This window comes from Centroberyx affinis, unplaced genomic scaffold (genome assembly GCF_046629955.1).
Source record: "Centroberyx affinis isolate AG114_WGS23_722 - 3 ecotype Tasmania unplaced genomic scaffold, CSIRO-AGI_Caff_v1 ptg000238l_1, whole genome shotgun sequence".
Taxonomy (NCBI): Eukaryota; Metazoa; Chordata; class Actinopteri; order Beryciformes; family Berycidae; genus Centroberyx; species Centroberyx affinis.
In genome coordinates, this window is record NW_027278923.1 from 268,158 (window position 1) to 291,481 (window position 23,324).

At 42.3% G+C, this 23,324-nt stretch overlaps 2 protein-coding genes across 5 annotated transcripts; both read left to right on the forward strand.

The window, feature by feature from the left end:
- Positions 1–2: 2 nt before the first annotated feature.
- ubtf (upstream binding transcription factor) lies at positions 3–11,625 on the forward strand. 3 transcript variants are annotated; one of them, XM_071543401.1, is made up of 21 exons: positions 3–1,639; positions 3,428–3,486; positions 4,029–4,201; positions 4,317–4,400; positions 4,530–4,685; positions 5,896–5,960; positions 6,087–6,213; positions 6,323–6,433; positions 6,572–6,705; positions 6,836–6,977; positions 7,066–7,107; positions 7,312–7,425; positions 7,673–7,828; positions 7,986–8,132; positions 8,220–8,330; positions 8,430–8,518; positions 8,613–8,802; positions 8,898–8,945; positions 9,045–9,110; positions 9,230–9,361; positions 9,469–11,625. In XM_071543401.1, exons 2-21 carry the CDS (start codon positions 3,450–3,452, stop codon positions 9,577–9,579), a joined length of 2,235 nt encoding a protein of 744 aa, XP_071399502.1. In that variant the 5' UTR covers positions 3–1,639; positions 3,428–3,449; the 3' UTR covers positions 9,580–11,625. The 3 variants fall into 3 exon arrangements, with proteins under 3 accessions (XP_071399502.1, XP_071399508.1, XP_071399507.1); XM_071543407.1 differs by having other exon boundaries at positions 3–1,029; XM_071543406.1 differs by having other exon boundaries at positions 3–979.
- Positions 11,626–12,888: 1,263 nt separating this feature from the next.
- atxn7l3a (ataxin 7 like 3a) lies at positions 12,889–22,209 on the forward strand. Of its 2 annotated transcripts, XM_071543411.1 has the most exons (13): positions 12,889–13,104; positions 14,041–14,140; positions 14,267–14,399; positions 14,490–14,661; positions 14,757–14,854; positions 14,959–14,981; positions 15,279–15,324; positions 17,292–17,329; positions 17,447–17,515; positions 17,659–17,702; positions 18,359–18,430; positions 21,129–21,265; positions 21,837–22,209. In XM_071543411.1, exons 2-13 carry the CDS (start codon positions 14,090–14,092, stop codon positions 22,055–22,057), a joined length of 1,104 nt encoding a protein of 367 aa, XP_071399512.1. In that variant the 5' UTR covers positions 12,889–13,104; positions 14,041–14,089; the 3' UTR covers positions 22,058–22,209. The 2 variants fall into 2 exon arrangements, with proteins under 2 accessions (XP_071399512.1, XP_071399516.1); XM_071543415.1 differs by lacking the exon at positions 18,359–18,430.
- The last annotated feature ends 1,115 nt before the right edge of the window (positions 22,210–23,324 follow it).

Here is a 23,324-nt window from a genome sequence, read left to right on the forward strand (position 1 = left end):
CATCAATTAATGCTTACACAAAAATGAAAACAATAGCATAGCCTTCTACCATGACATACACTTGATACAGCTTCCAAGCTCTGCGCCCCCCAGCCGTCATACCTCGGCAAAACAAGTAAAAAAGAAAACTGTCATCGTGGTTATTTATCATTCTGTTGAGTCGTTCTTGTGCGGTCAACACTAATTACGATATTTCCGACGGCATAGGAAGGCAGCATTATTTAACAAGGCTGAGTGCCCATTGGAAAGTCATTTGTTTTCCCTGAATCCAACTGACTGGATTGGACGGCCGGGGGTTCCGCCCACAAACAGACAAGGTGGAGTTGAAAGGAAATAACGTGCGGGGGCAAAATGAAGCTGTCAAACAGCCGCTTACAATTTGCTAAAAGGGGTTTCGGTCTATCTGTAAAGGCACGGAGGCTGCTCTCTAGGCCTACTAGATACTCATCTCGAAAGTGGAAAACTGACATGAAAGTAGGCCTAATGACGAACTGAAAATTAAAAAAATGCAAATTTTGGAAAAGTTTAAGTTAAATGAATGTATCAGGGACTATAATGCAAAAAGGAGATAATGCAAAAAAAAAGTTCCACTAAAATGTAAAATGATAAGAACATTAGCACAACTTTGGCTTTCATGAAAGTCTAAGCTGCCAGATAAAACATTCGGGGTGAAGTTAGTTAGATCGGCTGGCGATCAGACCGGGTCGGCCTCCGGGAGTAAAAAATAATAGCCTTCGGTTGGGTTCGGAAACGGTGAGAGATCGGAAAAAATGTGGATGTCTCCGCGTAGAGAAATGGTTGGATGGAGAGAGAGGAGCTGCTGCGCGTTGAGTGGAGGGAGACAGCGAGTGAGATGGAGGCGGGGGGAAGGTCCATCTCTGCGGGGACTGGAGCCCTGGACGGACGGCGCAGTGCTGGCTAACGTTCAACCCTCCCCTTCTTCCTCCACAACGACACCGAGACTCACACCGAGAGGCAGGTAAGCCACCACAACAACCGCCTCGTTTCACGATACAACGACAGAACGCGGTAAACAAAGCCATATGAGCTAATTTACCCGCAAAATATATGTTTTGTGTTTTTGTTTTCTTTGTAAAGCGCCGTGACCGTTAGCCTCCTTGTACTAGCGAAACGCAGCGACCGCTGTAGCGGGGTACAGACGAGGTCGGCCATACCCGAATTTCTTGTCCTCTACAGCGGGTAAGAAACTGGATGTAAGAGCCAGAGGGAAATGCGGTATTTTTCTCAAAATTACATCCGGCCACTGTTTGGCATACAGTCCCCTCATCATAACTCGACTATTCGTGCTGTAACCGGGCTATTTGTGCGGGGGCATTAACGGCGGTTACCGCGCCGAGACCTCCATGCGGCTGTTGGCGGAACAGCCAGCCGCCTCTCTCGGTTAGCCATCAGGGATCTCGGTTTAATATCTCACCGTGCAGAGACTCGCCCTCTCTCTCCCTCTCTCTCTCTCTGTCGCCTGACTAGCCCAGAACCGCCGACGACCGAGCTCGGAGAACCCGCCTTCTTGTTCTCGCTTATGCTCTTTTGGATCGAGGGAAGGGTAGTCTGCAACGCCCTGGCTTTACTTTTAAGCTCGGTTTTCTCTGTTTGCAGTGCGCCATTGGACCTTGTCACGGTAGGTTTCCTTGTAGAGCAGAGCTGAAGCATGGCGGACCTGGAGCCGTTTGTCGCGCCAGTGAAGCTCAGTCTCGGATGTTAACATGTTTCCGTTGAAATAAAGCGAATAGGAAATAAATAAAACGCGGTAAATTTATACATACACTGCTAACGACGAGGGGTTAAAATCGACATTTTACTAATGAAAGAGTAAGGTTTGTTATACGGTTGTTACAAATTATTTTCCATTTTCTTCTTTCTTCCTGCGCCTCCGCAAGTCCTGGCGACCCACCACCACGATCTTTCATTTCGTAAATTAGACTGCCGATTTGTTAAACCTCGTTTGTCCAAAAACCCGCCGAAATCGATTATTAATATTAGCAAACGTTTTACTTTAGGAATATTGCTGCTATCTTATTTTAATTATTTGTTGTAGACGATAATGTAAGTGTACCCCCAGGAGTTTTTCACGCGGAAACTGATTGTGGCTTTAAATACAAGATAGCTTAAGGTTTTGTATGAAATTTTCACTTTTGGAAACAGATATGGCGAAATATGTATAAGAAATTGCCTTTTAAGCTTCATTTGGTGTACCAGCTTGCCCTTGGCCATGGTAGCTCACTCTTCCAGCTTTCAGCTCCCACAATTTTTTTTAATCATCCGTAGGCTATGTTGTAATTATCCTCAAATCTAAACTTTACTAATTGTACAACAACTGTATATTTGAATTGTAGCCGCCGAGGTTACATTCATAGAGATAAACAATTTCTGGGCAGCTGCATGGCGTCACACGGTTGAAACTGGAGTAAACTGGGGCCCATCAAGGACACGATGAACAACAACCAGCCGCCATCATAGGAGCAGAAATCGGCTACGCCTCGCTGAAGAATGCATTGGGTTTTGCTCTAAAGTCGCAACATTTAAATGCCAAAAAGCTGAATAAAGCGATCTGTAAATGCACATGCTAACAATTTATTGACTGTAAACGGATATATACATGGTTTTCCACGCTCCAGTCTGAATAAACCCTGGAGAAGATTACAGGTTTGCATGGCGGAGCTAGATCCGTGTTCAGTCGGTGGTGAGGCGCCCCTGTCGAGTGGCGCATTTGGCTGCAATGTTCCCAAGCCACCATTCCCCCTCGTCGGAGACCGAAAGCAGATCCCCCGTCCGTGGTCAGCTGGTCGCCTACAGCTGCCTGTCCGTCCACGTCCATTCGCTTCCTCCTTCCGTGGATCCTCCCCAACCTCCGCTCCGAGAGAAAAGCCTCCATTACCGAGCGGACCGGGCGAGAAAATGGTCGCTCCTGTGCGTCCAGGATACTTTTTGTTGTAGAATAAGAAGAGTGAAAATACGCCAAATTCCGACTGACAAAATTTGCTCGACGGAGACTCCTGTTGTTGTAGCTAGTTGTGCTAGTTGAAGCCCTCCGCAGTGTTATTTGAGATTTGAAGCCGTCACAAGCAATAGCCTATGTCTCACCATGTAGCGTAAACGTTTAAGGGGCGGTGTAATGAACATAAACCATTATGTCGAGGCAAATTCCACGGGAGTTTTATTTTTACGTCGTAGACAAAATACTTTAACGGGAAAACAAATCTGGTTATATGCGTGATGAATACAATATTTTAAAAAGTTAACATTATTATTAAATGCGGTGATTTTGTAAATACAAGCACGGGAAAAGTGGTTGTAGGGGCTAAACATGAACCTGTAGTTCAGCATTTACATTAGATTTCCCACATCACAGATGATATTACTGCAACAGATCATGCTGCTAACTTGATTTTTTGGTGCATTTGTACAGATAGAAGACAGTACACCCACAAATGAATGGAGCAATGGAGGCAACCACCCAAGACCAAGGTGTGATCCTGTTCTACAGTTGTATTTGTCCAAATGTTGTACTCTACACAATGATTTAAATAGTCAAATAATAATTCTTTGAGTTTGCACTATTCTTTCTAAAGGTAGTGCAATGATAAATTATATATCCATAAGTCTGCCCTTATGAAAAATAACTATAGTAATCCTATGATACATTTTAGAATGGTAATGCATATATTTCAGTTAAAATATAAGTCCTTATAGGAATATTACAGGTGATACTGTAGAAGATTAAAAAAAAAAAAAAAACTATGATAAGGCCGCTATAAACTCATTGAGTACCACAGACACACAAGTCCCTATAGGAATGTTAGTGATTTTTCATTAGGGTGCAGATAATTAGACTTCAGTTTAGACATGTGACTGTTTATTATGACCAGTATTGAACATTTACAGAGAGTGGTGTGTGTTCTAATAGTGTCAATCATCACTTTGTGGCCTTTCACCCTAATTTCCCCATGGGGATGAATAAAGTGCAATCTTATCTTATCTTGTCTTCTGTTGTCTTCACGTCGTCACAGTGTGGGGACAGGATGACCTCTTAAAGCTGCTGGAAGCCATGAAACTGGCCCTGCCCCAGAAGGACCTGACTAAGTACAAGACATCAGAGTCCCACCTCGACTGGGAGAAGGTGGCCTTCAACACCTACACAGGGGACATGTGTAAGCAGAAGTGGCAGGAGGTCTCCAAAGAGGTAGGCCAGGTTACGGGATATTCGTATTCATTGGGTGACGATGAGTGCTGTCTCGTTCAAGTCCGACTTTTGTGCTCCACTGAGTATTTGTGTTGTTTGTCTGCCTTACCCACAGATTCGTAAATTCCGGACGCTAACAGAACTGATTTTCGATGCTCAAGACTACATCAAGAACCCTTACAAGGGCAAGAAACTAAAGGTGATTTTAAACGGCTCATTAGGTGCTAAACCAGACATCTTGCATGACATCTTATATTTTTACTTGTTTCTGCGTGGAACTCATACGTGAGTCTTTTCCCCCATTTTTTTCCCCACCAACAATAAACAGAAACATCCGGATTTCCCCAAAAAGCCCTTGACTCCATATTTCCGCTTCTTCATGGAAAAGAGGGCCAAGTACGCCAAGCTGCACCCGGAGATGAGCAACCTAGATCTAACTAAAATCCTCTCCAAGAAGTACAGGGAGCTGCCTGACAAAAAGAAGGTGAGACAAAGACAGGGGCATAGCCAGACCAGAGTTTTGAGTGAAGTCCCAAGATCCCAATCCTGCATTTTTACAATCAGTGCATCATTTATGTCCATCTGAACTATAGAAAAAATTACATTCTCCTTCAGTTACAGTAATCACAAGATCCCAGTTATTATGTTAAAGTTAGATGTAGGGTTTTGCCTGGCAAGCCACCTCCTGAGGAGCTGCTGTGTCTGCAGAGTCCTGTTCAAAGCAACTTACCAAGCATGGCTGGATAGGTTGACACAACTGTATATAAATGGACATGAACAAAGGATTTTCTTCCTAAAGTATTCTATAAAAATAAAAATACTTATTTCTGTTTTCATTTAGCTAGTGTGTTTGTATGTCGGTGTGAAGTCTGTGTGTGTCACTTGACAGTCTTGTCACTCTCCAAGGTTCTCAGTGTCTGTCTGTAATATTTCTTCATAGCAGCCATAATGAATTCAAAAGTCGACTATATTAACATAGAGAATGGAGATCATCCAGGAGACAGAAATGTCTGGATAATTAAAATATGCATGAAAGTACATGGGAATTTATGAAATCACTGTATGTTATTTATCCTTCATTGATGAAAACAAACAAATAGCCCAAGTGGCTAATACGTAGGCTGATTAGTCCAAACAAACAACTGGAGTAGCTTGTAATATCTGACATCCTGATCAATGCATTGCAGTGGGAAATCGACTTCAGCCCAAAAGTGACATTTCAATCAGCATGGCACCAACATGCCACACTGGTTTTTAATTATATCCAAAAGCTCACACAGTAGCTTACAGTAGTATGAAACGTAAGTTTTCAAAAATGCATTAACATGTAACATGAAATCAAATAATAAGCAGCCAAGCAAGCCATAAAGTTTTGGAGGCTCATTTATTTAACATTCACAAATTACTGTTTGCTGTTAAGATGTGAAGCTCCTTAACAAAGGCCTCCTTTTGCTGTTCAGCAACCCCAGGCTCTTGTGTTTGGGAGATTCCTTCCGCGCTTTAACAGTTTCACAATTGGACCCAGTTTTGTGGGTCTTTGTCCTTATATGTGGCTACAGCCATGGTCAAAGGGGCTGAGGGGGAGCTGGATGTAAAACAAATGAGAGATTGTGAAATTTGACCTTGGATTTGGTACTTTTTCTGAACTCCTTCAGTTCTGACAGAAACATACTGTTTTGTTTTTATGACTACAGAAAAAATATGTTGAGGACTTCTTAAGAGACAAAGAATCGTTTGTGCAAAGCATGCTGAAATTCAGGTAAGATCAACAAGTATTTCAAATGAAGTATTGCCAATACAGGGGGTAATTCACCTGCAGTATATTAGTTTTACTCCTTGGAATGCCAGTTGTATGTAAATGTGTGTATGTGTTATTTGAATGTAGGGAAGAGCACCCAGATCTTGTGGAGAGCATGACCAAGAAAGGTTCAAATGTACCAGAGAAGGCCAAGACACCGCAGCAGCTGTGGTACAACCATGAAAAGAAGGCCTTCCTCAAAACACACCCAGATGTAAGTCCCAGCATTGACAACGCAACATGACAACTAACCAAAATGCACACTCTTCTACACTAATTGTACGATACCACTGATGTCTACTTTTTTTCCTGATTGATACCAGGCGACCACCAAAGACATTAAAGACAGTCTTGGGAAACAGTGGACGCAGCTGTCTGACAAAAAGAGACTCAAATGGATCAGCAAGTCCCTGGAGCAGCAGAAACTGTATGAGGTGAGACTGCTATGATGTTACACCAGACTGTTTTAATGAAAAGGACTGTTGTGGTAAAATTCTTATCAGCTATAACAAAAGACTATGTCAGTAGAGGGCGCTTTCATTCGTGTTAACGCTGTTTGCGCTGTATTCTAGGGGACGATGCGGGAGTACATCCAGCAGCACCCAGAGTTGAACATGACCCAGGAGAATATCGTCAAGTCCACACTGACCAAGGCTGAGAGGCAGCTGAAGGACAAGTCCGACGGCCGACCCGACAAACCGCCTCCGTGAGTTTCCTCTGCAACTAAGCTGCTGACACATTTCCCTGATCATGGTTCTCTGCCTCTGCGCTGTGAGCAAGAGTTATGTGACCACAATTTGTCGCCTGTATGTGTGTGTGTGTGTGTGTGCTTTCAGAAATGGCTACTCGATGTTCTGCGCAGAGTTGATGTCGAGCATGAAAGACGTACCCAGCACAGAGCGCATGGTCATGTGCAGCCAGCGGTGGAAACTGCTGAAACAGAATGAGAAGGATGGCTACCAGAAACGCTGTGAACAGGTCGGTACAGAACCATTAAGTCACATTATAAATAAAAAAAAGAGTCGTCTGAATTTTGTCTGAATAATCAGTCATTTTTGTTTTTCAGAGGAAGAAGGAATATGAAATTGAGATGAACAGATTTCTCTGTGTAAGTCTTATTTTTTTGTTTCTATTTCTACATCTGACCTCTTTGCCCCGCTGAGTTTGCATGTCACTCCTGTCACTGTTTCCATTCTTTTACTAAACTTTGAATTTGCTTTCCCTAATGCAAATGGCCTAGTGCCCGTCGACCTTGTTTTTTGCTACAGGAATCTCTAATGTGTTTTTATCTGTGCTGTGTGTACATGTGTAGAGTTTGTCAGAGGAGGAGCAGCAGCGGGTGTTGGCCGAGCAGAAGATGATAGGTTTTAAGAAGGGCGGTGGGGCCAGCAGTCCCGCCGCCAAAAAGAAGAGCTCTAAAGCAAAGGTAAGACCCAGAATACAGCAACATCCATCCAGTTTGTGGAGGTAGATTTAAAGTCTTCAACACAGTTGCACAAATGCAGATCCCAAATTCCAGTCTTGGATATAATAAATGGTGTGTGATCCCTTCTCTACATGATTCTTTGTGCTCAGTTATTGAACAATAAAAGCTGTAGATCTGATGTATCTGAATTTGTTATTTTGAGGTTGTAGTATCCCCCCCTGATATCCCACTGCTCTGTAACCTCTAGGCGAGCCCAGAGAAGCCCAAAAGGCCCATCTCAGCCATGTTCATCTTCTCCGAGGAGAAGCGTCCCAAACTGCAGCAGGAGCGGCCGGACCTGTCCGACAGTGAACTCACAAGACTGCTGGCACGCATGTGGAATGAGCTGTCGGATAAGAAGAAGGTACGCCACTTAATGCAGTGCAATTTCCAGAAGTTCCATGATTGTATGTTGTATAATGGGTGTTACAGTGTAACCCAGCCAAATATTTTGGCTTTGCCTTCTTTCAGTAATAGTAGTAGTCAATTGAGACAGTTCTCTTGTTGTCTTGCTCGTTTAGGAGAAGTACAAACGCCTAGAAACAGTCCTGAAGGCGGAGTCAGTGAAGAAGGAGAAGGAGGATCGTAGTCGTCTGCCAGATCCACCCAAGACCGCACAGGACATCTGGCAGCAGAGTGTCATAGGAGACTACCTGGCCAGATTTAAGGTATGCACATGACTCAACTAACAAATTAACTTTTCTGCTATATCATAATCTGCACAAACACATGTAATGTAAACTTTTGCTGTGCAGAACGACCGGCCAAAGGCACAGAAAGCAATGGAAGGAACCTGGAACACCATGGAGAAGAAAGAGAAGATTATGTGGATCAAAAAGGCAGCAGAGGACCAGAAAAGATATGAGGTAAGAGGAAATTCAGTGTCTGCTTCAAGTAGAGCTCGACAACATCCTTACCTCTGTAGACCAATCAGAGTTGACGGTTCTCTCATCACTCCCCAACAGAGAGACCTGTGTGAGATGCGTTCACCTGCCGCTGCCATTGCCTCAGGGAAGAAGATGAAGTTTGAGGGTGAACCCAAGAAACCACCATCGTAAGTTTGTCACGTCCGACTAGCTTGTGTTGTCTGTTGTGTGTAAGCTATTGAAATCTGCAGGTTTTGATTTTGGATGTTTTTGACCCTGTAGAAACGGATATCAGAAGTTCTCTCAGGAGATGCTGTCCAACGGAGAGCTGAACCACCTCCCGATGAAAGAGCGGATGACTGAGATTGGCGGCCGCTGGCAGAGGTTACCGCTGAAGGAGAAGGATCGCTACAAGAAGATAGCGGAGGAGAAACAGAGACAGTACAAAGTGCAGCTAGAGCAGTGGCTCGCGGTAAGAATTCACTGTTGGGTGTTTGAAAAAATGAGCTGGATGTCTTGGACACTTAAAAAAATTCTTATCTAACCTACGTTTCCTTGCTTCCACAGAGTCTGTCCTCACAAGAGAGAAACACTTACAAAGAATATAATTCACAAGTAAGTCAGTCATTTGGCAGTCATTATAATGCTTTCCTCTTCCTTGTGTATCTGTCTTAGTCAAGTTTACATGAATGTTAATCTCTCTTCATTTTTCAGAAAAGAAGGAGTACAGCGAAACCAGGAGGCCCCAATGCCAAAGTGAAGGCAAAGACCAAGAAATCTGTGAGTTTCAGCTCTCTCACTCCTCTGTTTACTGCCACCAGACACCAACACCTCAGCTCCATCTGAAATTCATCTAGTCACATGCTATCGGCCATACCTGAAAATCTCTCTTCCCATAGGATTCGGAGGAGGAGGAGGAGGAGGATGACGAGGAGGAGGATGACGACGATGAGGACGACGACGAGCAAGAGAAGGCTTCCTCCGAGGCAGACTCATCCAGCGAGGAGGACGATGAAGATGACGACGATGATGTGAGTGCTGTTCAGCTTTTGGCCAGCGTTTAGCCATAAAGACAAGAAATGGATGTTGGTACTGAATAATGTTTTTTTTGTGTGTGTGTGTGTTCATCCGCTTGCAGAACGAGGACGAGGAGGAGGATGACGACGAGGCGGAAGACAAGGAGAACAAGTCTGAGGACAGCAGCAGCGAGTCGAGTTCGGCGGGGACGTCGGACTCCGATTCGGACTGAAACGGGCCGACGGACTGAGCAGCGCTGAGCTGAGCCAAGAGTCCAGGGAGCTCTGCCACTGTGCCAACCCTGCTCTCCTCCCACCACCAGAGGGAGCCCCTGCATCGCCTCATCCATTTCACACTCGCCCACTTTCTGTTGCCCTATTGGTGATCAATTCAAGGAGGGGACGCCGCCCTTTACGTCCAAAATCTGTTTCATTCCCTACCTGCTGCGACGTTCACCTCGCAGCCGGTGTTTATTTTATTTTATGTTTTTGGTAACAGGTTCAGGACAGGTCCACTATTGAAGTGGGGGAGTTGTGAACAGGCTTCATAGAGCCAAAGAACATGTTAGTACGGTGGATAACTTTGGGGTGGGGGGTTGCGGGGTACCGAAAAAATTGCACTCTTCAGAATGTTTCCTTTAATCTTTTTTCCAGAACGTTGTCTTCTTCTCTATTTTCAATTTATGATGTAGATTTTATCATTTGGTTCTTAAAGAGGTGGTATTTTCAGGAAAAAATCAAGCCATTATGAATGTCTTTTTGTTGCTGGAAAATTTGAGAACTTGCTACTTACCCGTGTTTTCACTTAAAAGTTAAGATGTGTTGCCTTGCATCTGTCACTGACAGGTGTCAAACATCCAAGTTAACTGATGTGTCTCAATACATACAAATGTATCAGTTTTTTTTGGGGTACATTTAGAGGATCTTTGTTAAAGTCTGAAACAATTCTATTGACTCAGTTTATTCATCAATTTGGATGGTTCGTCCAGGCCTGTCTTACAGTAATAAACAATGTTTTTTGTGGAACCACAGCAGTTTGTCATTTAAGGGATAACATTTGTTCTCCACATTCAGAGCCGTTTGCTCAATCTGAATATTTGACTCATTCTAAGAGGGTTTTAAAAGAATATTGATACACAAATGGTGTTTGTTTTTTCTTTGAACCATTGTTTTACATTTGATTTACGGTTGATTTGATTAAATGGTTCATGAGTTTGTTTTAATTGACAGAAGTTGTGTTCTTATCCATTTGAAATCATACGTGGATTTTGAACTTGTGAATGCTTTCCATGTCTTTTTTCTAAGTTTTGTTTGTTTTGAAATTTAAATGGAATTGACTGTAATCCATAAGGGTTTTAGTCTGACGCTTATCCCAAAAAGGTGTGCACTTAATGTAAATCTGTCCCTCTGTGTGTGACTGAGTGTATGTGTGCGCGTGCATGCATGCACAAACGTGTATATATGAGGGGGTGTGTGTGTGTGTGTTTTGCTTTGCTTTAATGTGTGCTGTTTGCTGTATCGTTGCATACCATATGATGTGACTGCAGCGTGCGTGTATGTGCCTGCGTGGGGACATCACACCAACACCATGAATGTAGATATTGTTTAATCTTTTTTTTTTGTTTTGTTTTTTTCTTCTTCCAAAGTTCTTCAGTAATATTTCTGCTCAGCACTGTCTTGTTATCGGTTACCTGGAAGTGGACAAGTGACAGACTGTTTCATGGCTGTCATTTCTGTGTCTGGAGACAGATGAGCACATGGCAACTATCAATAATCTTGTTAGTATTGGACTGATTTTGACCATTCTGAATCTCATCCTTGACTGAAACAAAACCAGCGTGGACTATTTATATAATTTGGGGAGGGAATGTGGAAAGTGATTTGAAACATTGGTTGGCTATGGGAGTTTGTAAAAGGGATTCGGGGGAACTGAGTTGCCAGTGGAATTGGGGTAAATACTGTTGTAATTTTTTTGTAAATATTGCTTTTTTGTATTGAGTGGTTATTGTTTTTGTTAGTACTTTAATTTGGCAAACCCTCATCAGTGACTTCTGAGGCCAGTGAGTCCTTTACTCACAGGGGAGAATTTTTGATTTACCGTAATTCACCTATTTTAGTTATTACTTCTCTCCCAATGTTGGTTTCTTTGTAGAAATATCTGAGATGGCAAAGCTTTACAAGTTTGTACTGCTGATCATTTGACAAAATTTGATGTTTTCTATAGCTGAGGGTGTTCTTATGTCCTTGCAATTTAAGTATTTGGGCAAATAAAATGTGATCTTTAACACTTAGCAGTATGTGTTCTAATTTGCTGCAGTGAGGCAAGTGAGATATTTCCTAAATAACAGAACAGGGATCAGTATTTTGATATATTTGAACAAATGCTGTCTTAGCTTTTTTGTTTGAAAAAAAAGAAAAGATTACAGTATGCAACTATAATTGAGGGGTTTGTAGTGGTTTCCCAGCAAAATGGGGGATAATTCAATTTCACTGTTTTCAGGGTTTCATGCATCAGCCCAATGAGAGAATACAGCAGGATCAGTGGTGAAATCTGACCAGTGAAATCCCTGTGGAGGGGGGCGAACAAAAAGATAATTGATCCATTGAGATGAATAAAGTAGGGCAGCACATTTTTGTTAGAAGATATGAACAGAGACGTCACTCTCCACTGTTATCTCTCCACCTACCGTGGAGACATAACACAAATCCAGTCTGGTCTCTGTATCTTTTAATTATCCACCATCTCTGCCTGAATATGAGAACGTCAGTACAGCATGGCTCAGGCTCAGCTAATTGATCGCTGATAACAAGCGATAAATCCTGTGTTCGTTTCTTGATGTCTAAGCGGAAGGTAAACGCGTCGCCGGCCTGCGTCAAGCCCGCCAGAGAACCAGAACAAGACCGGAAGTGATTTTGCCTTCAAAATAATAATAAATAAAAACGTTACTAGGGGCTTTCCAGTTGCACCACACAGATCTCCTAGCAACCACGGCTCGCGCCATCGTGGAGATATTGGACACTTCGCTGCGTGCAATATCCTATTATCTAACCCTAACAACCAGACTACAAAAAAAACGATATCTGAAAAGGATAGTCTTCGTGTAGGTGTGTCCTTTCAGTAAAAATGTTAGAAGTAAAAATGAATAATGTTACATTTGTTTCTGAATTCAGGCAAACAAGTTAATCTAGCAAAACGCTACCACTGTTACATAATGTTAGCTATCGAACAGAAATCAGACGTGTTAAAAACAGTGTTGGCATTACTTGCGTTACATTCTTTAGCCTTTTTAACCTCTTTATTGGCACAATATCTTTCGAAAGATTGCCCTAGTCTTAATCAGGATTTTTATTCTATAGTATTGAGAAGGCTGAGTTGTAAATTTATTCAGTCAATCAGCTGTTGTCAGACATCGTTGCCAAGAACTGAGAACCTGCCATTTGTCCGCCACAGGTTGCATTACGTCACCTGAAAGCAGGATTTTATTTTGAAAGTTGTGACCGGAAGTTTTATATTTTATTTTTGCCGTTGGTTCTACACTGGTGGCCTCTTGTGTGTCAAGCCGGGTTATAACGTAATCTCGCTTGCCAGCTGCGACACCGCAACACTTCCAACGAGGTTATTCGTTTAAATAAGACATTACGATGGATGTTGTTGCAGGCCTGGCCGACTGGTAATGTACTTAGTTAAATACTGACACGGTGATGCCGCCTCCCTCACAACAACTGCCTGGGTCGGGCTGAGTTTGCGGTGTGACAGGGTAAGAGGAAACACTCGGTTCTGGTGAAATAAAAGAAAATATAACGTTACAACATCGTGTCAGAGTATTTCGCATAAACAAACCACACACGCCTTTCTTTTTATCTCAAACTAGTGCTAACCGTCACCAAAAAGTAACTAGCTAACCTGTAAACAGTAGCGTTGTGTTTGCTAACAAACTACCATTATTAGCGTTAACACGGTCGCTCGAAGTGAATCCATTCACTAGTCGTTGAGGAGCTTGCTAACCTACTTACTGGTTGTTTTAGGTGTTTAACGTTAGCTACCCATGTAATGTTGCTAGTTGGTTACAAAATCATTTTAATGTTAATAAAGATGCATCATGCTTCAATCTATTCACTTCACCTGACGCAGTGAGCTATTACCACCGCCAGCCACACAATCCACAGTACCTACACACAAATCACTATAGTATAATGTTCCTATAATATTACTGTAGGGACTTATAGGGTGTCTGAGCTACAAAGTCGTGAGTTTACCATGATTATTGTATTTTATGTTTTTTATCTCTGGGTAGCACTATAATATTCCGAAAGGGACTTAGTTTTGTGTGCTTTTGTGTGTACACTTCCTGTTGAGGTGTACTTGTATGCATTGGTTATATCCACTGATTGTTTCCCATAACGTTTAATTCACAATAAAGATGGAAACTTATATCTGACACCAGACTGCAAAGGAAGGGATCTGCAAAAGGAGACTTTATATTAATTTATATGCCATACTGTAGGTTCCAAATGACTTATTATTTCATCCCTCAACAGAATGAAGAGAGATGTGTTAATAGCTATTTTAAAAGTAAGGAATTTATTGGTCTCATACTAGGGACCCTTAGTGACAGATTGTATTTTCTGTTGTGCCCCCCCCCCAACCTTCTCATCAGGGTATTTTTTTTCTCCTCCATGTCCAAAACACACAGGCTAATATCTCGTTGCCTTGCTATCAAGATTTCCCATACAGTTTTTCAAATGAAAATGGAGGATATGCCCCTGTCAGGCCCAGACAACACCAAGCTAGAGGTGAGTGATCAGACATGACATTGATGTGTAATTTCATCATTCTTCATCTATTGTGTCTCTCAGTACACATTGTTTATCTTGCAGCAGTTTTATATTTGGAGTTAAAATGTCTCCCTCATGTTGTAGGCTTTGGTCCATGACATCTACTCTGACCTGGTGGAGGATGCCTGTTTGGGCCTGTGTTTTGAGGTACATCGTGCTGTGAAACAGGGCTATTTCTTCTTGGACGAGACGGACCAAGAGAGCATGAAGGAGTTTGGTTGGTGCCTCGACTTACTGTTCGGTCTCGTCCCTTTCTCCCCCTTTGCCTTTGGTGTGTTTTGCTTATGTGCCCTCATTCCTCTCATAGAAATTGTGGATCAGCCAGGAGTGGACATATTTGGGCAAGTGTACAATCAGTGGAAGAACAAGGAGTGCGAGTGCCCCAACTGCAAAAGATTCATCGCAGCTTCTCGCTTCGCCCCACACTTGGAGAAATGCCTGGGCATGGGACGCAACAGCAGTCGCATTGCCAACCGCAGGTCAGTCGGTGAAGGTCATTCAAAACTGATTGTCGTCATATTCCAAAATGTCTGTCAACGTTTAATCAGAGCTTTTATTTCCCCCTGCTTAACAGGCTAGCTAGCAATAACAACATGAGCAAATCAGAGAGTGATCAGGAAGACAATGATGACCTCAATGACAATGACTGGTCGTATGGAGCAGAGAAAAAAGGTGAGCACTTCAAAATTGTTCAACCAGAATCTCTACTGTAAAGACAGGATTGTTTATGAACCCGTAGGTTGCTCTCTCACAACTGTTTTCTTTCTCTCTTACAGCCAAAAAGAGGAAGTCAGATAAGGTATTTTTTGCATTCTTTTCAACGCCCCTTTTCAAAGATGTACAGCTGTATAAGATGTATAGAATTTTTTTTATGTTGACTTTTTGTTTGGTTTCAGTACAAGTAAAACAAAATATGATATTGTATATATAATATCAAATATGATATCATAAATATAATATATTTGTGTCTGTATTTTCAGTATCCTCTTAGTTTCATATATGGCCATATCAACATTTGAGATGTCTGTTTTAACTTTTTTAATGTTTAGATTAGCATATGGAGATGAATCTAACCTGAATCTTATTTTTCATGCAGAATCCAAATTCACCGAGAAGATCCAAATCTCTAAAACATAAAAATGGTGAGTCTCTTTTGAAAACTCAGAATATAAAAAAAAACCCCATCATGTACAAGATACTTTTTCTTAATTAAATATGGTAATGGCCCATGAAATAGAGCTTACATATGGGAGAGTGACAGAAGAGATGGAATAAGGGAGAAATTGTGCTAACATGGGCTAACGTCTAATGAATTCATTGGAATTGACATACTTCATGACCCTGATCTAATCTCCCATTATTGCGAGTGCATTGTGCACTTTTTAGTCTGATATCCAAATAAACATAACGATATTTACAATGAAATGAGGCTCACACAATTCAAACCGACAATCGTAATTGTTAGTATATTGCCTGTTTTATCATATACCATATGGCATTTGTCAATTCCGTGTATAGCCTAATATGCCAATACACCCTTGTGTGGCCTAATGGTAATAATATAACAAATTTTGTGTGTTTGCTAAGATTATCGATTGATTGATTATCTCTTTGATTTTAAATTCTTCATTGCAGCACGTCTCGCATGATATCAAATTATGAGTGTATTGATAAGGTTTTCGTCCAAGCTGTGCTTCTGAATGTGGTTTTTAAATGCTGTTGGGGTTGACCCGCTGCTAGATATTTTGCTCTCTGGTCTGTTCAGCAGTTCTGGGGCGACCAGGAATCTCCATGCCCTCAGTTTCCTCAGTCACAGGGAGTGGGTTATGGACACCTGCTGTGTAATGCCAACCATGCTATAGTATAGTAGATGAAAGGTTAGGAGCGATGAAGGGGATATTTAAGCAAAAAGCACACATCTTAGTTTAACTTATTTAGGGGAAAAATGTCAGCATAATGCAGTGTTAGGATAGGAGGATATATACACAAGGACCATAAGACTGATGGATTTCTGCAGAGATTCAGGTTTCTTTTATGATTTTACCGTGGATCATGGTGCATATAGCTTGTCTCTCAAATATAATAAACGGACTGATAATGATGTGCAATAAATCGGGATATGTTGAACAATTTATTTGCTTATGGGTTTGTATTCATGTTGTGAAAATTGAATTTGGTATCATTTAGTTCTGTTTTAGAAGTGATAACAGATAAGGACTGTGAGTGAGCGAGAGAAAATCTGGTTCAGCCCATTTGTTTCAAACTGAAGTGCCACTTGTGAATCATCATTATGTACTTTACACTGTAAAGCCTTGCATTTTGTACTTATTTAGACATTCATATTTTATTTAAGCTCTGATTTGCTTTGTTTCTTCTTGATGTGTCTGTCTTGGTTGTGATCATAACTGCAGAACAGATGCAATAAATAAAAATCAATTAAACTGGTGCCAGCCTCCACTGGAGGTGCTCCATTGGCTTGTTACCGTGACATTTTGATGTATTGCCTTAATTTTTTGCAACAGGCACTTGTCAGATTGTGGCCGCGGCGTCGTCTCTGTTTTGGCAGTTAAATTTCCCAAGAAAATATATGTTAGCATTGTTATAATCCCTCATTCAAAACACCAGGTACTGCTAACTGCAAGCTAGTTATCGAGCTTGTAGCTTGAAATCCCCGTTGGTTTCAGTGAAGAATGTTGACAAGCCAGGTTTAGGGTAACTGAACAAAATGTCGAAAACATAATCTAATAAGTAGATTCTCTGAAACAAGTGGCTGATGAAAAAAAATAACATTCAAAATGTCAAAGCATCCCTGTAAATTCATTAAGAAATGTATTAGTCATAGTTTAGAAATACGAAACATAGCTAAATAGGCTGATGCTCAATTTTGTAGCCCTCTTTGTCTTTGTTAGTTGAAATCATCTGCACAGTGATTTATTTTCTTCTGACAAATGTTGTCTAAATCCAACCTTTTTAACTTGTTTTCCTCAGTAATATTTCAAAGTTGCAATTGCAAATGTATTAACATTTATATATGATATTTTAATGGTTTTGATGGCGTGTGGCTTTATGAACGATGAGGACTAGCAGTTCTGTGCTTCTTCTTTTTCAGGTGAGCTTGGTAGCAGCGTCAACACAGAGCCGTATAAGGTGACAAGTTCCTCCTTAACTCATGTTACTTACAAGATCACAAAGTTCCTCTGCCTTGTATTTCAAACACACAGCAGAGTGTTGACAAGTGCTCTTGTTATGTTTCCCTCACTACAGTACAACTACAACACCGGCATCAGTTATGAAGCATTAGGCCCTGATGAACTGAGATCCCTTTTAACAACGGTGAGCAAGTCTTGTCAACCCAGCTAAGCATCCAACTCTCCTCACACTCCTGCCTGTTTCTGTGCAGTTATTCCTACTTTTCTTCTGTGAATAAATATGATGCAAATGTTGATCATTAACTTAACTAATGATTGTTTCCACAGCAATGTGGGGTGATCTCTGAGCACACCAAGAAGATGTGCACCAGGTAATGACTGTATAATCCACTGGCACATACACCCAAACTCTGACAGCGATGATTCCTTTCCGCTCCTTCCGATATGCAGTGTAGAAGTGTGGTAAACCAGTTAACTCTGCTATTGCTACTCTAACTAATAATCTGGGATGGTATAAGATGGATCCAGGTAGTATTTGGCCAGATGTTGTTGTGGCCTTCCTTGGCTATGTTTTATGTTTCATTCTTTAAGTCTGACTTGCGAGTCTGGTTGCATGTGGAAGCTCAAAAACATGATCAGTTTCATCAGTGTGTTCATGAAAGTGATCATGTGTGTTGGGACTAACTTAACGGGTACACAAGTGGCGACTCAATATGACTTTATATTGGATTTCCATTTTGTTTCATATGAAGCGTGCTTTCAGTTCATTTGGACCAATTATTGGCTCATTATTCCCACCAAAACAAAAGCTATAGTGATTAGACTATTAGCCCAATGCTATTTTCTGATTGGACAATGGAGGACCCCGTCACTGACCAACCTCTGTAACATCTTAACCCTTTAATGCCTCATTATCCCTGTGCCCCATCTGATTGGTCACTGACTGTGTCTGCTGCCGTCCCACTCCCCTCACTTCCTGTGGCCCTGGGCAGGCAGGGATGTGTAACGCCACCTTGTGTCCCACCAGGTCCCAGCGGTGCCCCCAGCACACGGACGAGCAGAGGAGGGCCGTCAGGGTGTTCCTCCTGGGGCCGTCCGCGTGAGTGTGCCCCCCCTCCTAACCCCCCATTCCCATCCCTCCAGTCCTTTCCCCCCCTCCTAGAAACCTCGGACGACAACGGTGGACAACCACAAGTGTAGAGACTGCGTACTTAAACAAAAGTGACATTCAGGACTTAGAGCTCTGTGCATGTTGTGACCCTCACGGTGCAGGTGTTGTGCTCAGTGTTTTCTAATGTATATCGGGTTCCTCTTGCCAATGAGATGAACAGGATAATGCTGGCGGACGGTGTTGTGAATACTCTGGTACAAACGGTGCATTTTTTGCAAGCAATACAAGTACCGGTTCATCGGCTGCTTACTGCCATTTTTAATGACCAAGGCATTGTTGTGACTAACATCTAACAGTAGTGTATACCACAGTTAAAGGGGCATTAAGTCATCTATGACTTTTATTGACAACAACAATCTATCGGCAACCAGTAGGAATTGCAACATTGATAGAACTTGTCTCCTACACAAGTCTATCCTTCTCACCCCACCTGTATTTTAATAATAATAATAATAATAATAATAGTAATGCACTTTTCATTCATAGTGAATCTCAAAGTGCTACAGAGTTAAAAACATAAAAATAAAATCGCTAACAAAAGTTAACACAAAAAAGCCTTCCTGAATAAAAAGGTTTTTTAGGCCTGTCTTAAAAGAGTCCAGGGTCTGCGCTGCCCTTAGATGGTTAGGAAGGCTGTTCCACAAGCGCGGTGCAGCCGAGCAGAAGGCCCAATCCCTCGTGGTGCGGAGCTTGGTACTGGGGGCCCGGGGGCTCAGTTCTTGTAGGTAGGGAGGCACATGTCTGTTAATACATTTGTAGGTAGCAGGACTTTGTAGTCGATCCTGAAGGAGACAGAGAGCCAGTGCAATGAAAACAGAATTGGTGTTATGTGTTCGTGTTTTCGCACTCTCATCAGGATCCTGGCAGCGCTGTTCTCAATATACTGGAGCATCTGGATGCTCCTGCCAGGGATCCCAGTGAAGAGTGCATTGCAGTAGTCCAGTCTTGAGGAGATAAAAGCATGGACAAGCTTCTCTGCATCTGACAGGGTTAGAGTGGGGCGGAGTTTGGAAATGTTTTTGAGATGGTAGAAAGAGGTCTTGCACAGATGTTTTTATATGGTCATGAAAAGTCAGGTGAGGGTCAAACCTAACACCCAGATTAGTGACTGAGGAGGAGAGGGGGATGTCCTGGCCGTCAAAGGTGAGATGAGGTATGGGGGATGACTGAACCTGGTGTGGAATGCCAACAAGGAGAGCTTCAGTTTTGCTGCTGTTTAACTGGAGGAAATTGTTGCTCATCCAGGCCTTTATCTCCTCAAGGCAGGTGCTGAGGCATGACATGGCTGCAGAAGGGCTTGGGGCAGTTTTTATGTACAGCTGGGTATCATCAGCATAACAATGAAAAGACATCCCATGTCTGCTGATGACACGACCAAGGGGGAGCATGTAGAGGGTAAACAGGATGGGGCCGAGAACCGACCCTTGCAGAACACCACAGGTGACAGGGAGCAATCTAGACCTGCATCCTCCCAGTGAGACATACTCAGTCCTGCCAGAAAAGTAGGACTGAAACCACTTAAGTGCAGAGTCTGACAGTCCAATGGTGGTGTGGAGGCGCTCTCGGGTCAAGGAGAATCAGAAGAGAAGGGGACAATGCATCAGCTGACAGCAACCTTGAGAGCAGATGGAACACTACCGGTTTGAAGGGAGAGGTTGACAGCTTGGGTGATCAAGAGGCTGAGAGTGGGGTCCAGGGCACAAGTGCAGGGTTTCATTTTCCTGAGGATTTCCTCAATTTGGCTCTGCTGGACACCAGTGAAATGGAGGAGAGATGGCAAGCTCCCAGACAGGGGGTCGATGACAGGAGGAGGCAGAGAGGAAGAGCTGGACATCAGAGAACGGATGTTGTTGACCTTGGCTCTGAAAAAGTAAATGAAGCTGTTACATCGCTCTTCTGTAGCCTCAATTGGGGAAGATGATTGTGGCTTCAGGAGATGGTTTATGGTGGAAAAAAAGATGCTTAGAGTTGCCAGGATTGTTATTGATTAGGCTGGAGTAGAACTGTGACCGAGCATCTTTAAGGGACTTGGAGTAAGCTCTTTGATGTTCACGGAAGGCCAGTTTATGGACAGTGAGCCCAGAATGTCTGAGGCATCGTTCCAGGACACGCCCAGCTGTTTTTATTTTCCGCAGTTCATGTATGAACCAGGGGGCAGAGCGTGAAAAATTTACCTCACGTGTCTTGACAGGGGCATGGAGATCAAAGACACTGCTCAAAGATGTATTATAGAGCTCCACTGATTCATCCACTGATGCAGAGGCTGGGCAGGTGATGTGCTGGAGGTCCATAGTCATGATGGCTGGGTCAATGCTTTTCCAGTTCCAGAAAAACATTTGACGCTTAGGTTTAGTAGTATTTTCACAGTAGAGACAGATAAGCTTGCTAATTAGAGCTAATTAAAGTCTAGTGAAGATGTAATATATCACCATGCAAAATACTGCACTATCATATCGATGCCAGTCACCTGCTCATAGCACCGTCCCACATCTTACTTATTGCCCCTTTAACTCCTGTCAGAAAGAAGTGGACGTCAGTATCATTGTGTTTTTAATCTGTGAATTGAATGTCTGAGTTTTGCCTCCATTGTAACTTGATGCGACTGTGTCTGGGTTTGGTGCGGTAGGCCGTCGCTGCCCGATGCAAATGCTGTGGTGGAGAGTGACAGCTACGACATTCCAGATGGACAGGCCCTGATGAGCCGCCTGCAGTGGGAAGACTCCCCCGATATCTCACCCACCGACTCCGCCTCATCTAAAGCCAGTAAGGAAGTGACATGTATAGGTTTTTAGCTGCGACCAGCACCTAGTACAAGTCGACCGCACCGACTTGTTGTGTCGGTGTCAGTGTTTGTTTGTCGATCCCCAAAAATAAAAAAAAAACTTTATCGTGCATGTGCCATTGTGCCACACAGCTATAAATATACACATTTGTCAAACAGTTTCAGCCTAATTCTCGAATGTGCATGCTGGTGGTGGCGCTGTACAGGGAAGGCGTGCCGATTTTATAAAATGACCACCCATTTTTGGGCATTGATCATCAAAACTGAATGAATACACTGAATTCTCTAATTCTGTGTGTGTGTGTGTGTGTGAGACAGAGATAGAGACCTACTGTTGGCCAATACCAAGCAGTACTGCACTTGGTGGCTAGAACTTAATGGGAGTTCTTTTCCCCCCCATCTGATCTGGATTTCCCCTCCAAACATCCTGGCTGGCCTGGTCCTTTTCAAAGCGGCAAACTGGTCACAGCTTATCATGAATTAGGTGCTGCTTGTTTGATAGTGATGATAGTTGGATATGGTTCGATCATTTTGTTTCTGTCCCTCTCACAGGCACCAACCATTCAGATTCTAGGAGGCCCAAGAAAAAGAAGAGGGCATCTCTCGGTTTAAACAGCAGTGGAGGAGGTGGAGGGGGAGGAGGGAGTGGGTGTCTGATTGGAGGCGGCAGCAGCAGCAGCAGTTCTCAGAGTAATCTCAGTTTATCAACCAAAAAAAAGAGGCCCAAACTCCCAGCACCTTCTATTCCGAGTATCTACGATGACTTAAACTAGCGTAACCCCTCCTGTCTGTCACCCCACCCCTTGCCTCTCCTGCACTGTGTCCCTCCTTCCATACGTAGAAGGATAGCAGGAATGAAAGAGACTGGATGAAACCTGACCCAATAGTCACATTCAACCTTGAAAGGTATGGTATCTCCATTTTAGCGAATAAATGCAATGTTCTAAAAAATTGTGATCAGCCACAGAGTCCAATCAGGGTATCTGCAGGTCCTTTTAAAAGTTCAATTTAAGGCCTTAAAAAGCATTAAAAGGTCTTAAATACAGTTATTAAGGGTCTTAATTTGTTCACCCTGTTATGCAAGTTTAATTTTAATTTTTAATATTTTAAATTAAGTTTATTTTGATGCATCTATACAAAATTAGATAGTGGTATTGACAGATTAATTATTTACATTCAGAGATATTAGTCAATGCAGACTGGGAATACGTCGGTTCTATTTTCTTAGTTATTGTTTAATTTTTACTTCCAGGTTTAGTACAATGTGCCGAACATGACGGACATCAGATCCAGATTCTAAACATTTAATTTCCTGGTGTCCTTTTTCTTATACTACTCATTTATAGTTTCAGAAGTTTCAATAGCTATGTTTAATTGGAAGTAATCAGCTTTTTGTTTCTTTTTGATTATTACATTTTTTTTTTATCAGATTCCTGGTGGCATAGAAAGGTCTTGAAAAGTGCTAAATTTGGCTTTCTGGAACCGCAGATACCCTGCCAGTGTTGTAGGACATGTGACCTGTCCCACTCTTTAGACTGTGTGTTTATCTTTGATTTGGTGAGAGGAGACGGGTGGGCTGCGACCGCTTTCAACAGCAACACTTGACACATGTATACTGGAGTACTCATCAGTGGCTTTTTAACGATAGCATTGTATTGCACAGTTGTGTGTGTGTGTGTGTGTGCGCCTTTGTATGCCTACTTGCGTTCAGTGTGAATGTCAAGGACAGTTGATTGTTATTCATGTTGTGTGTGTGTGTGTGTGGTCGGGTGGATTTGTCACTTAGTGGGCGTGTGTAATCATTTATATTTTCACATAACTATGCATCCTTGAATGTGATATTTTTTGTGAAAGTATGTGTGCCATTTTAAATATTTAATTTTTTGTTTACATCGACAAATATATTTAACTTTTTAACTGTGTCACTGCGTGTCAAGTGATATGTATATTATTTGTCTGTACACAAGCGTACATGCAGATTTTGATATTTGTATTTTATGAGCCAGTGGGCTTTTTGTGTATGTGTGCATGTGGTATGAT